Below are 14,590 nucleotides of genomic sequence, written 5' to 3'. Positions count from 1 at the left end.
AACGTATGCTTTGTTACGGCCCAGTCCCATGGCAACATGTATGACACTGCAAGTCACCGGATGATTTAACCTAAAAAAAAAAATGTTTCAACTATTGAAGTGGCTTGTCATTTGATCAAGTAGAACCCGTTTAGATCGGAACATAAGTATTAGCAGATAATAGATTCATCAAAAGCAATAATTTGAACCCCCTGGCCACATGAGACGGGGCTAAAGAGACCCAACAAAAGATATTCCAAATTGGGTAGACATTTTTCCCTTGTTTTTCTTGCTTCGTACACCAACATTAGGTTGTCATCTCAAAAATACTAAGGAATGTCAATTCTCTTAATAAGCATAACTACTTAGTACTTACTCAGAGAATATAGCATAGATCAACTTTCTGTATCTACTGCCCAAAAGTTTCTTTTACACAAATATATAGTAATAGCACCAAAAGAGATTTATCTGAGTTGAAGCTTATCATCAAGATAAGATTCATCAAACAGCATCACAAAGGTGGGTCTTTGCAATCAGTGATTTCGATTCAATTCTAAGCTAGCAGCAACCCATTTTTCATCGCTGCAAGGCAAAACAGAAGCACCATTACGAAGCTCCATCTTTGCATTCCGGGGGAAAATGAAAATCTTCTCACTTGGCAAAACAGTGGTCCCAGCATATGTACCAGAATCAGCAGACGCCGCAACTGAATCAGTTGAATGATCAAAGACAGCTGAAGCAGAAGATGGGACAGCAGGACAGGGATCCCTGATAATGGAATATGTGTTGGGTGCACTCGAGCATCTGTGCCTTTTTGCATTTTTCTCTGCCTCTGAACATAAGCGGGTGAGTAACACATTACATTATTGGAATAGACAGCTGATGCTGGTGATAAATTGGAAGAAACACAAAGTGGATGTAGATAATATGCTTAAATGACCATGTTGTTTAAGTTGTAAAGACTAAAGCCGGAACCAATATGCATCGACAATAGGAGATTTGAGTTGGAAGAAATGCAGCTCTTTAGTTCTAAAGAATTAAATATGATTTCTATTTGATGATTACAAGAAGGTTAAACAGGTTGGTCCATATATGGAAATTCCTCGATCCTGACCTCAATGATATACAACCTACTAAAGAAAACCTCATGCAACCCTGTTATAAGTTATTGATCAAAAAGAGATTGTGGCCAAAAGGATGTAGAGCCACATTGCAGTTCCCAACTTGATAGTGTGACACATACATTATTCATCAAACCTATTAGATATTAATTTTAAAAAGAGTGTTTTGCTTTGTTCGCTGAACTGTTCGGAAATATGTTCTCCATGTAAACTTTTGCGGTGATGCATTCAGAAATTTTACAGTTCCTTAAAAGAAACAAATCATTAACAAGTACTTACATGTCAGCAAAACCCAGCTTAATTCTATCAGCAATCTTAACAAAAACCCATGTGGGTCCAACAGACCTTACCTGTCTTACACGAATTGAGTGAGAAAATCTTGTGTCCAAATGCTTGGTTCAGTCAATGAATTTGGACCTTGGTGAATGTTATATTTAAGTTTGATAATAACATCTGAAAGTTTTTTCTTTCTTTAACTTGACCTGAACTACTTTCCAAGATATTATAAAACCTTATGCAGCTAAGAATGACCAAACAAACTTGTGAAATTTTTTCCCTTCTCAATACATGATATTACAGTGGCACAGCTGGTAACCTGCCACGCCTACATATTTAGTTCCATTAAGCACCTCCACATACAAGAAAGTTATCATGCAATACAAGAAAGTTATCATGCAAAAGCAGAAAATGTCAAAGTAAATAAATGGTGTCAAGGGGTTTCAGACTTCAGAAAGCACCTTCATTTTGCAGATTTAGTTCTTCAATTATCGACTTGGTCTTCTGCTGAACAACTGCTTGTGAAACATCAGCAGCAGCACATCCTGAGCTGGCTGGAAGTACCTTAAGAGGTTCATCTAGTTGACCACCTATAACACAAAAGTATGAAATTGCACACTTAGAACTTGCCAATGAACCCAATCCTTCCAAGGTTAATAATGTTGGTTTCGAAGAGAAACAAAAAATATTTTCTTTAGGTTTAAGTGGTTTCATCAAAAAAAGAACTTAAAGATTGAATAATTCATGTGATAATTGAGCACAAAGATCTGAAAAATGCAAGATAACTGAATTGTGAATATCTAGTACGTGATAAGCTGAAGGATGTTCCAATGACATCATAAGTAGATTAGAAGAAATCACCTCAGCACCATCAGCTTCTATACTTGTGGAGTACTTCTAAAATAAAATTGAAATAAAATTGATTCACCACTTCAGTGGTATCTAGAAGTCTAATTTTTGAGCCACCCACCATGGGTGGGTTAGCGTTGCAAACAACATTATGGCTCCAACACATGACCAAGATAAAATTGATTCACCACCTTTCTAATGCTCCTACTTGTATAGAAAAAAAAGGATGGATAGTAAAAACCATATTTCTCCCAGTACAAATGGCCAGCACTGAGGTTGTTTTTACTTTCACAGTTGACTTTTTTTTTTTTTTTTTTTTTTGATACTATAGTCAACTTAGTATTCTACCACTTTGGTCTCTCCAGAACAACAAAATCTAAATGACTATGGCATTCAAATATTTGCTGATTAAACTAGGACAATACGTGGTCATTCTCAACCAAATATTCTTAGATTCGAAGGGAAAAAATATTTTGCTTATTCAAAAAATAAGCTTTCAGTAATAATTAAAGAAACATTTTCTATCAGTTATCAATCATCTACTTTAAGAGTTTTTTCTTTTCTTTTTTCCATTTTATTTCAAAGCAACTCTGAGTAAGAGTTAAAAGTGATGCAACTATCATTTTGCTTGAAGTTCAACAATCTTATTGTACACCTGGAAATGGGAAATGATGGAAGTACTGGACGGGGAATTGAATTTTCATGAATATTGCAATATTGTGAGTAAACAGACAAGGAATTGAACAAACTAATCTCATATAATGATGTAAAAGCAATCAGTATCTCGTTCACATCATTCCTAAGCAAAACGACATTATCACATAATATTTCATGTAAATGTAACCAAGTTCAAGAAGAGACGCAACGCCATGGCAGCTCGTTGGCACAGAATAGATCAAACTAATAATGAATAGGCAGTCATTTTAGCTGATCAGAAAGGAAACAGTCAATAAATTCAGTTTATTAGTCACGGTGCTGCAACAGGGTGAAGTACATAACGGGCTAGTAAGTCAGTAGCCAACACGGCTCAGGTCAGAAATGATATAGAGACAGCAAGTGTTTCTATGAAGGATAGGAGAAGATAAAGAAACATCAGTGACATGACAGAATCTGGCTGACACTGCTGAACATCTAGGCATTTCCAAGGTTTTACCAGCTCCATCTTACAGATTCCGCTAGTCTATCCTTCTAATCCACCTTCTATAGATCTATCTCCCTCAGCTCCACCTCCACCACTTTTGACTTATCATTGTCGTCCCTTCTCTTCATCCGATCCAAACGATTCACACCCACCACCAGAGTCCTTGCTTGTTGTGGATTTGTCCACATAGAGTTCTCCAATTGTCACTCGAAAAGGTATTTGTTCTACTAGTGACCCTCATCCTATCTATACTTGTTTTAGCTAACATCGTTTGTCACCGGCTCATTCTGCCTTTGAATCATCACTGTCATCTGTTTCTATTCCTAAGACTACACGTGAAGCTCTTTCTCATCCAAGCTAGCAACAAGCTATGATTGAGGAGATGTCTGCCTTACACTCTAGTCTCTAGTGGTACTTGGGAGTTTGTTCCTCTATCTCCAGGTAAGTCTACAGTTGGTTGTCATTGAGTATATGTGCTGAAGATTGGCTCCGATGGACAACTGATCTCCTAAAGGCACGACAGGTCGCCAAGGGTTATACACCTCTTGACTATGGCGATCCTTCTCTCTTGTGGCTAAGACTGCTTCACTCCGTCTCTTTTTATTTATGTCATTCGCCATTGGCCTCTCTACCGGTTTGATATTAAAAATATTTTTCTTCATAGGAATCTCGAAGATGAGGTATATGTGGAGCAACTACCAGGTTTTGTTTCATCGGGGGAGTCTAGCAACTTTGTGCAGACTACGACGATCACTTTATCACCTGATGCACTCTCCTCGAGCAAGATTCGGGAAATTTAGCATGGTTATTCAGGAATTTGGCATGGTCTGAAGTGAAGCTGATCATTCCAAGTTTGTGCATGTACTTAGAGCATGACAAGGGAATTACCAAGTTGATACATCACCCTTTCAACACTTTCAGACTACGGATCTTTATCGATTGAGGTACTTCTTGGGCATTGAGGTTGCTCAATCCAAATAATGAATCGCCGTTTCATAGAGGAAGTATGCATTTGATATTTTTGAGGAGACAGAGATGACAAATTGTAGGCCTATTAATACTCCAATATATCCAAATGTTAAGCTCCTAACAGGTCAAGGGGGGCATTTTAGTAATCTAGGAAGATATAGGAGGCTGGTAGGAAAATTAAATTTATCGCACTGTGACTCGATCTGACATTGCCTTCCCGGTCAGTGTTGTAAATTAGTTCTTGGATTCTCCTTGTGACAGTCATCGGAATGCAATTATTCCCATTCCCTGATAGATAAAATATGCTTCAAGGAAAGGACTACTTTATGAAGACCGAGGACATGAGAAAATTGTTGGATATACAGATGCAGACTGGGCAGGGTCGCCCTCTAACAGACCATCCACTTCTGGATACTATGTTCTACTTGGGAGAAATTTGGTGTCTTGGAAAAGTAAGAAACAAAATGTTGTTGCTAGATCGAGTGTAGAAGAAAAACATCGGCTATGGCAGTGGCCACATGTGGACTCATATGGATCAAGCAACTGCTAATAAAGGCAGCTTTCATGAAAGGAGATGACAATGGTATTCCACCAGATATTGAACTTTTATATTCACAACAGAAATGCTACACAGGAAGCAGCATGTGTTTATATGTGAACCTATAAGATGCTGGAAATACTGTTAGGCCTATACAAAATATTCTAGTTACGAATAAATCTTCATATACTCCATAGAAAATTAGAAACTCATACAAGCATCATTTCCTATGTGCAGATGTAGGTTCTTGAACTATTTATTGTACCTTGATGTTTGTTTAACCAGCTGGGATGAAACTCCAACAGGATTGATGTGCAAATTTTTCCTTGTCCTTTACTTTATTAATTTCATCAGTTGGGAACACAGCGTCTTCCTGCTTAGTTTTATATTGTCTTTTAAAAAGATCATTTTGCTTATCAGAAATAAACTTCCATGTACCCCACTCAAAATAACCATTTTTTATCCAGAAAATTGCAATTGTAATACTGAGTGTATATCCTCCTTACCTTTCACAAGGGCATTGTAAGCAATCTTTGCAGCATTCATCTCTGCTTGCTTCTTGGTTTTAGCTTCTTGTCCTTGAAAAGTCCTACCTCCAACTTCCGCCATTGAGCGGAATATTGGTGCATGAGGTGGGCCAGTTCTGGCTGTATCATAAACTGGAAAAAGTAAACCCTCTTTTTGAGCCAGTTCTTGCAGAAGTGTCTTGTATAAACCTTCATCCTGATGTTATTTAAAAATAATTAAATATATACATAGAAGAACAAAGAAATGTACTCACATGAATTATCTCTCAGCACCAAAGTAAAACTAAAACTCTTTAAATTATTCCCTCCTTCCCATTTTACTTGATGGTGTTTGAACAGGAAACAGAGTTTAATGTGCTAAGTTGACTTGCACATTATATTAGAAATAGAAGAAGAAAATATTAAAATAGTGGTTGAAAAGTTAATTTGATAGAGAAACTAAAACATCGAAGTTTAAAATTTGAGTAGTTGAAAAAATTTGAATTCTTTAAAGTTTGTAAGTTGTATAGAAATAGAATGGATCGAACATTTTAGGATGTCCAAAAAGGAAAGAGTGTTACATTAACGGGAACAAAGGGAGAACTAACCTCCTGAATGTCATTCAGTGCTAATGACTCAAAAGCAACTTTTGCAGCTGCATGTTCAGCTTCCTTCAATGTAGAGAAGAACTCCTGAGTTTCATAAGTTTTCCCATCAACAGTAACTTTTGACCTAAAACGACGGGTGTGAGGAGGGCCATCAAGTTCAGAAGAATACACGGGTAATGTGAGACTTTGCTTCTGGGCATAGTGTTGTAATCGGTTCTTGTACAAATGAAGCATCCCTGCAACATGGACGAAGTTGTAAAGAATCAGAAACTTGTACTGAAAGGATTAGCCAATTAGAAATATCTAAAAGTTAGTAATTTGAACTTAAGGCATTCACACACTCTTGAAGGTTTGTCTAGAGATGAGGTATCCAGAAATATGAAATACTTCAACAATTTCTGACATTGCGCCCAAGCATATCAATTATTGTTTAGCTACAATAAGATCAGAACATGATCTTTCTTATAATTGTATCCTTGTACTGAACTGCTTCAGTAGCAATTTTCTCCATGAATTTGAAGCTCTGTAAAGATTCACGGAATTCAATCACTGCTAGATTTCCCCCACAGTAAAGATTCTTTTCAAAGTGGCTTGCTTTACTTTGTTGGTAGCTAGACAAGCTTTGTTTAACCCAGAAAACCTGAAAAGGGGCATTCAGATGAGTTCTAGGTGTTACCTTTGTTATATTGAAGCAGAATCCAACAGCCACTTATTTTTGCACTGAGTCACTGGTCTGCTATTGCAACTATTCCTGAACATGGTTGGATTCAGATGGGTTATGCCTAGTTCTACAACTGATATTTTGAGGTGCTGGTAAAAAAAAATTTTTTTTTTTTTGGTTGGGGTGGGGTGGGGTAGGGAACAAAAGTAATGGTGGAAGATGATCCCAGCTTGTATATAGTGGACCTTATCGAAAGAAAGGAATGGAAGGTGTTTTGAAGGAAGATCCAACCCAATTCAGAAGATCCAGATGAACTGCTTACTGTTACTTCATTATTGGTGTAAAGAAAGTTATTACAGATGTTAACTCTTTACTAGACATCATGCAATCCTTGTAAGATGAACAAGGATATATTTTGCTTTTTGGAAAGCGTAAATATGGTACCAGCACCTAAGTTGTGCGGACTCTTCACTTTTGATGCCACACCCGTGTCGGATTCTCCAAGAATACACTATTTTTGGAGAATCCGACACGCACCCGCTGATTCCCCCGACACGCCAACTCTCATTTTGATAAGAAGATGAATCATAAATGAGCGTGGAGTGAGTAGTTAAGTTCACCAAGAAGAACAAAATATCCTAGAAAGCACAACAGAAGGAAGGAACATCTGAAGGAAATTGCTAAGAGGCCTCATCTAAGATCCACTAAGGCTATTTTTCAAAAATAATGGACTCACAGAGAGAAACCAAGAACACTATTGTACTGGATAGAAAGGCCGAACCATCAACGTCCATGTACTGATATACATTTAAAAAAGTTACACTGGTCTAGTTTTTTTTTTTTTTTTTTTGGATGAAGTAAGTGGTTGTATTGAAAAGCATCAAGTAGATGCAAGAAAGTTACAGAGAAAAAGTAGGTGATAACTCCAGAAAACAAAAAAATAAGTAAGATTGGGAGTTAAAACCTATAGCAAAAATCAAGGCTGTTAAGCCATTGAGAGGGAACTAATGAAATCTAAAAGGGAAATTGCATCATTTACAGGGGAAAGATTGCTCCAACTAAAAAGATACAGTAAGCTTTTAGATCTCAGGGAGCAGTTAGGAGTTGAAATCCCCTCATGACACCTGCTGTTTCTTTCCATCCAAATACACCAAAATATACAGGCTGGTACCATTTGCCAGATTTTCTTGATGGATCTATCCACTTTCCATAGACTCCAACTTGCAACTGCTTCTTTTAGGGTGAGTGGTGTTGACCAACTGATGCCAAAAACTGCACGATACATCGACCAAATGTCTGTTGCCACAGGGCAATGTAAGAACAAGTGGTTCACTGTCTCATCTGTAAGGTGGCACATGAAGCATCTACTGGCTATCTGAATACCCTTCTTCTTGAGATTGTCTTGAGTGAGAGTACCATTTAGAAGAGCTGTCCAAATGAAAAATTTGACTTTTGGAGGGAGATTAGTCTTCCAGACCAACTTCCAAGGCCAATGGTCAGTTAAAGCATTTGTCATGTCAAATCTTATACTAATGGGTTGAACCTTATACCAATCTGAACTAGAAGCAAGCAACATTTCCACAATTATCTTCCTGGTTTAGGCTGTATATGTCAAATCTCAACTGTTTACACGTGCTTTCTTCCAGATACTGATGAAGTAATATCTCATCAAATCCAGAAGGAAAAAGATCAATTTACCAAGCGTTCCAATTCTCTGAAAGAATTTATGCTTTCACTCCACAATTATAGGTATATGTTCTGCTTCTCAAAGAGATTTTGAAGGGGCATGCATTCAGTTTGAAGACTCTTAAGTTGAGGTGAGATAATATACAACTGCCACACCAATAATACACAAAAGCAATACGAAACAGAGATAAAAGAGAATAGCAAAAAAGATACAACTCAGCAGTGCAAATAATCAACAATTTGTCTGCCATGAGACATAAGCTTAGAACTAATACTACCTCGAAACCTTCAAGTTCACAAGTCAAGCAATCATCATTCCTACTAGTATGATCGAGAAGCAGGAAATATACTGATCCTTTTTTTAATTTTCATCTCGTTCCTTCTATAAGTTCCTGGTATGGTAGCTCAGTATTGAAGACTTTGAAAAGATATAAGCTCCATGCGCAAAGCATATACAGAATGCACCATCGATAACCAACACAATCACACAAATAAAAAAATTTCTTAACCAGTAAAATTACTGGTCTTTTGTCATATACAAAAGTCCCATCCAGAACCACCATATATAATATCAATCAATAAACATAATTAGCATTGGAGTAAACTTTATATAGTCAGTCAGAGAGAAAGCCAGACCAATCCGTCACAAACTTTATATAGTCAGCCAGAGAGAAAGCCAGACCAATCCGTCACATCTTCAATGCATCGGAAAGAACTTTGTTGTTCCCTCATAATTTTCACTTTGGACAAAACATTCACATTTAACTCTTTTATCATTATCACATTCCCTTTTGACAAAGCATTCATAGTTAACACTTGTCGTGCTCATTTACCCTTTTGACACACATTTTAAACTTTTTGTCAAGGCAAACGTAGACCTTTCCATTTCTTCATAGCTATTTCAAAGAAGCCAAATAGATTTCAATCAAAACTTATTCACCAAATTATAGGCATTCATATGATTTTAGATTTCATTCCGTTAGAAGATCAGACAAAACAACTGATTATGAAGAAACTGTGGAATAAAGAAGAAATTGCATGAATAACAGCTAAAATAACTTAGAATAAAAACAGTGTATCATGAGTGACCCTTTAAAATCCAGCAACCGCTCATGAATGCAAATTAATTTATGAGCAGTTTTATATGATCAAATGTTGTACCTGTTGAGTGGAGTTCGGAACTCTAGCTAACTAAGATGGACAGAGACATTGGCTTAACGAACGTGGATAAAAGAAATTGCAAACTGAACTGAAAAGAAACAATTAGTTGCACAAGAAAATGTGGACAATTAAAAACAATAAGAAGGTCGGAGTCTAGATAAGAAGGAACTTATTGGTCGAGAGGTAGAAAGAGTGGCTTTGCTGCTGGAAACAATTGGACATCTGAGATTGCTGCCTGATAAAGAAGATGCTTTGCCATGGAAGGTGGACAAGAAGGACAAGTTCACTGTAAAATCCTGCTACAATATTCTGTCAAAAGGACCAAATGCAAAAGCGAATCGGACTGGCGTGGTCAGTGCTGCAGTTTTTGATTGGGTTGCTATTAGTTTGCCTGCCTAACACAAGCCAGCCTAAAAAGAAGTGGTTATTGTATTAGCAATAGATGATATTTATGTATTCACAAGCTGAATCTCCAGAACACTTGTTACTGCAATGTAGATATTCATGGATAGTATGGTCCATCTTAATGAATATATTTCGGGTGAAATGGGTGGCCCCTTTTTCAGTGGTAGATGCAGTGAGAAGCTGGAGTGACCAGCGGATGAGAAGGAAGCTCAAATGCATCTGGAAGACAATGCTTCTGTGCATGTTTTGGATAATTTGGAAGGAAAGGAACTATACGTGCGTTTAGAGCAAATATTCATCTCTACTGTGTATTAGATTAAGAGTTTTGCAGTCTCTATGCTCGTGGTGTAATATGGAAGATACCTAAGATGTAAATACTTTTGTGGACTTTGCAAACTCCTTACAGATGTAAGGGTCTAGAAATCCTTGTTGCCGTATATATTAGCACATTCTTGGTGTTTAGCAAAAAAATCTGACAATATATCCCAAAAAAAATAAAAAGTTATTCTAACCTTTAGAGGTACTAGCGTCCACACCAGCCAATGGAGTTCCATTGACACGAGAAAGTTGTCCCATGTTATTCTGTCTTTGCTGAAAAATATCCAGATTTGGAGGTCTAACATCCACCTTATTGTTTGATGTTGAGGCACCTGCACGACTAAGTGAAATGTAACAATATCAAGGCAATTTTCCAAATACCCCCATAATTACTCCCATTAAATGAAAACAATGTTTCTAATTGTTCTTTTTTTTTTTTTTTTTTTTTTTTGGGGGGGGGGGGGGGTGTGTTGCCTCTAAACTTGATCATTGAGGATAGAGACGCAGCACAACTTTTGGCTTAAACGGTTAGACAAGCAGCAAAAATGAACAAAACAACAATACTAAAATTATAAGAAATTGTGTTCACATTCGGTTAATTCAGTTTATTCTTTGGTAAGGGAAAATTTGTTTTAAAATATGAAAAAGAAAGTGGAAATTTATCCCCTTTTTCTAACAAAGTAATGTGACTAGGAGGTCAAGGGTTCAAGCCGTGGAAACAACCTCTTGAAAGAATGCAAGGTAGGGCTGTGTTTGAGAGACCGGATATCATCTAACCCTTCCCTAGACCTCATGCACAGCGGAGGCTTACTGCCAAGTCTTTTGAATCTACATATGTAAGGATCAATAGCCTTGAGTGGCTGCCAAGTCCTTTGAATCTTGAACACCTGCTTATGGATAGTGTGGATGTGGATCTTAGCAACGGTACTGAATGGCTACAGGTGATTAACATGCTACCTTCTCTGCTTCATCTTCGTTTATCTGAGTGTAATCTTAATCATATACAACATCTAACAAAGTAACGTGACTAGGAGGTCAAAGGGTTCAAGCCGTGGAATCCCTGAGAGGTGAGTGTCCGAGCCAATTAACTTTTTTTAATGAAGTAAGTGATTTCATTAAAGAAAAAAGCATCAAGAAGATGCAGTAGGTACAATATATGTCATTGAAGCTTACAAAAAATATTTCTGGCTTGTATACGAAAACTGACTAAGCCAGAGCTAAAGAGCTAGTGAAGTCCAGTAACTGATCTGGATTATTTACTGAGGTCAAACTGGACCAACTAAATAAACTAGTAATACATTTAGTCCTTAAAGAGCATATGGGAGTTGAGACCTCATCAAAACATCTCCTCTTCCTCTCTAACCAAATACTCCAAAAATGCAAGCAGGTATCATTCTCCAGATATTCTTGACGGATTTATCAACTCTCCACAAACACCAGGACATACATGCTTCCCTTACTGATTGACACCAGAAGTTCATAACCCGTGTTACCTATCTTTCCAAGCCAATTATCTTGCCAAACTTAGACATTCCTTCCATGGTATCAACATTCGGAGAAAAACTATGCCAAAGAGCTCTAATGTTTCTCCAAACAGCCACTCCCTGAGGTGGAGGACCTATATTTGGAACCCATTCAATCATTTGTCCATACTTTGCTGTGATAACCTTTTTCCATAAAGCAGTTTATTCAACATTGAATCTCAATAGCCATTTCATTAAGAGGCTCCTGTTTTGCATTTTCAGATTCTTGACACCCAAAGCTCCTCCGTCTTTCTTTGTGATGACAGAGTTCCATTTGACTAAGTTAAATGTTATACATTCTCTGTTCCGCTGCCATAGAAAGTCTCTACTAAATAATGTATTCTGTTCTCTACCTTAATAGGCATGGGAAACAAAGACATAATGTATGTTGACATCGAGTCCAATACACTATTGATTAGAATCACGCATCCCTCGAAAGAATTGTACTGCTTATTCCAATTAGATAATGTCTTTTCACATCGTTCTATCACACCCTGCCATATAGAATCTGTCTCCTGTTTTGCTCCTAAAGGCAATTCCAGATACACTGTGGGAAGACTCTCTGTTTGACAACAAAGACTAGCTGTCAGGCTGTCTTTTTTTAGTGCATCGACCAGAAGTTTATAACCCGTGTTACCTATCTCTCTAGCCTTGCCCTGTCCATTTAGTTTCCCGTAGGCTTGCAATATCAACTCTCCTCCTTTGTAGGGTATCAACTAATTCCATCGTTTCCCTGTCAAGATGTCTATGTTATAGCTACCTACCCAGATCCAACTCTCTTGGACTATCACCCTCATCCATCCATGATGTGAGAACCTTTTCTTATTTTGCACCACATCCGGACATGAATAAATTCCTCAATAGATAACAATATTTAGAAATGTAGAAACTACATGACGTTATAACTTGAAAACATTTCCATTTCAAAATATCAGTAAAATACCACATACATTATGATCAAAGTTCATTCAGTTAATATGCGAAAGCAAAAAATGAAAAAGAAAAAAAAACTGGTACCAGGAGTAATCAAGTATCACAAACAAATGAACCCCAATTAACATATTCAACTCTTATCAAATATTAATAACACAAAATAAATAAAGATACTCCATCTCACCCAACTTTGTAATCCTATTTCTATATCTGGGATTGCCTAAAATTATGTCCACATTTCTCTTTACTTGAGCTCCTCAGCTCCCCAGATGTTTGGAAAAGGGAGGTACGAATTCTTACCCGGTAGATATTTCCTACAAAATTCAAATTATTTTTGAATATTGGTTTACTATGAGACCCATCTTCTATGCCGAAAAAGTTTAAATTTTTCAAGTGTTAATTTTACTTGCTACTTTTGAACTCAATCAGTAAAATAAATACAGTAAGTAAATTGTCAACTTTTTGACTGATACACATTCCCAAATAAAATGAGACGTCTATATTGGGATATAAAAAGTACTCCCTCCGTCCATTTTACTAGTCCAATTTGGAAAACCAAGATATAATTACCATTCCATACCTGTTTTACTGTTACTATTAATTACTGGGTTGGAAACTTCAATGAATTGTTAGTGGCTGCACACCTTTTAGAGTATGTTTGATTGATTTCAGTTATTTAGATGATTTATATAATCAAGGGTGATATAGTCCTGACAAGCAAAAATGGACGGAGGAGTAATAATAAGTTAAGCACAAAATGCAATAAATTAGGCATGAAGTACAACAGCAAGAACACCACCCAAAACCTTATATGTTATTATCAGAGAACTTCAAAACCCAAGAAATACAATAGGAGTACATAGACAGCTTAAAATCCATATCCATATACTAATAGAATGAGTAAGGAAGTAACCAGAAGGAGAAGAAACAGCAGGACAAGGAAGGTTATCGGATTTAGGAACAGTGAAATGGTCAAAGGCGATATGAGCAGCAACATTTTGGGCTTCTTTAGAAGATCGGCATTGGTCTTTGGGTGACTCAAAGGAGATTCCATTCACTATAACAGTGGCTGTGAAACGAGGGTTGTGATCAGGCCCCTCTTTCTCCGTTGCGTATTCTGGCAAATTCCATGCGAATTGGTGGCAAAGCTCTTGTAACTTCGTTTTGTACATTTCTCAGTTCAGTGTATTCAAGGAAGGTTTCTGGACTTTGCTCACTTGTGACGGTGCTTATCTCATAAGTTTCTACTGTGTCAGATTATTGAAATCGGAAAAGGTTCAAAGGCCTCAAACCTATTCAATTTAATTCAAAATTAGCTTCTTCCACCTGGTAATTGGAATCGGTGTAATTACTAGGATAATAGTTACAGTCTGGTAATTAACCAGTAAAGTAATTACGAATACCTCTTTACTTTTATCATAACGTAATGAAAATGTAAATACAAACATATTGTCTAATTGCACAAGTATAATGTTTTATTGTGCGAATTGCCCTTCTTTTGGGGTGGTCTTTAACTTTTGCCCCTCAAATTGGTGGTATTTAATTTTTGTCCTTCATCTAAAACAGGTGCCACTTGGCACTTTTGGCAAATTAAAGTTTGCATTTTTTCAATTACTTTCAAGCTAACATTTTAATTAAATCAAAATGTCTTCTATTTTTACACATATACAAACAAAATAAAAAAGAAAAAAAAATTTACAAGACCTTAATAACAAAAAGCTACTTGACAATTTTAACCCAAAAACTAATAGTCTATCTAATAGACTATAATATAGATTAAAAGATAAAGCATTTAAATTGGAAGATAAATTATCTGAATTTGGTTTTCAAAAATAAACACATATTAAAAAAAGAAAAACAAAAAGACTAAAAATTTGTCTGTCCCTTTGGAGTTTAAGCTTTTAAAATTTATAAAT

General features: G+C 36.6%; 1 protein-coding gene across 4 annotated transcripts; it reads right to left on the bottom strand.

Moving 5' to 3' along the window:
• Window positions 1-233: 233 nt before the first annotated feature.
• Window positions 234-13,994, bottom strand: LOC132045193 (double-stranded RNA-binding protein 1-like). Of its 4 annotated transcripts, none has more exons than XM_059435735.1 (6): window positions 13,588-13,994; window positions 10,413-10,550; window positions 5,988-6,223; window positions 5,380-5,596; window positions 1,838-1,966; window positions 234-805 (listed from the first exon to the last, which is right to left on the bottom strand). In XM_059435735.1, exons 1-6 carry the CDS (start codon window positions 13,844-13,846, stop codon window positions 513-515), a joined length of 1,272 nt encoding a protein of 423 aa, XP_059291718.1. In that variant the 5' UTR covers window positions 13,847-13,994; the 3' UTR covers window positions 234-512. The 4 variants fall into 4 exon arrangements, with proteins under 4 accessions (XP_059291718.1, XP_059291717.1, XP_059291720.1 ...); XM_059435734.1 differs by having other exon boundaries at window positions 234-811; window positions 13,588-13,991; XM_059435737.1 differs by lacking the exon at window positions 13,588-13,994 and adding an exon at window positions 10,942-13,366 and having other exon boundaries at window positions 234-811.
• Between the last annotated feature and the right edge of the window lie 596 nt (window positions 13,995-14,590).

Source organism: Lycium ferocissimum, unplaced genomic scaffold (genome assembly GCF_029784015.1).
Source record: "Lycium ferocissimum isolate CSIRO_LF1 unplaced genomic scaffold, AGI_CSIRO_Lferr_CH_V1 ctg6218, whole genome shotgun sequence".
Lineage (NCBI taxonomy): Eukaryota > Viridiplantae > Streptophyta > Magnoliopsida > Solanales > Solanaceae > Lycium > Lycium ferocissimum.
Note: the sequence above shows the minus strand (reverse complement) of the source record. Positions and strands in the feature narration are given on the sequence as shown.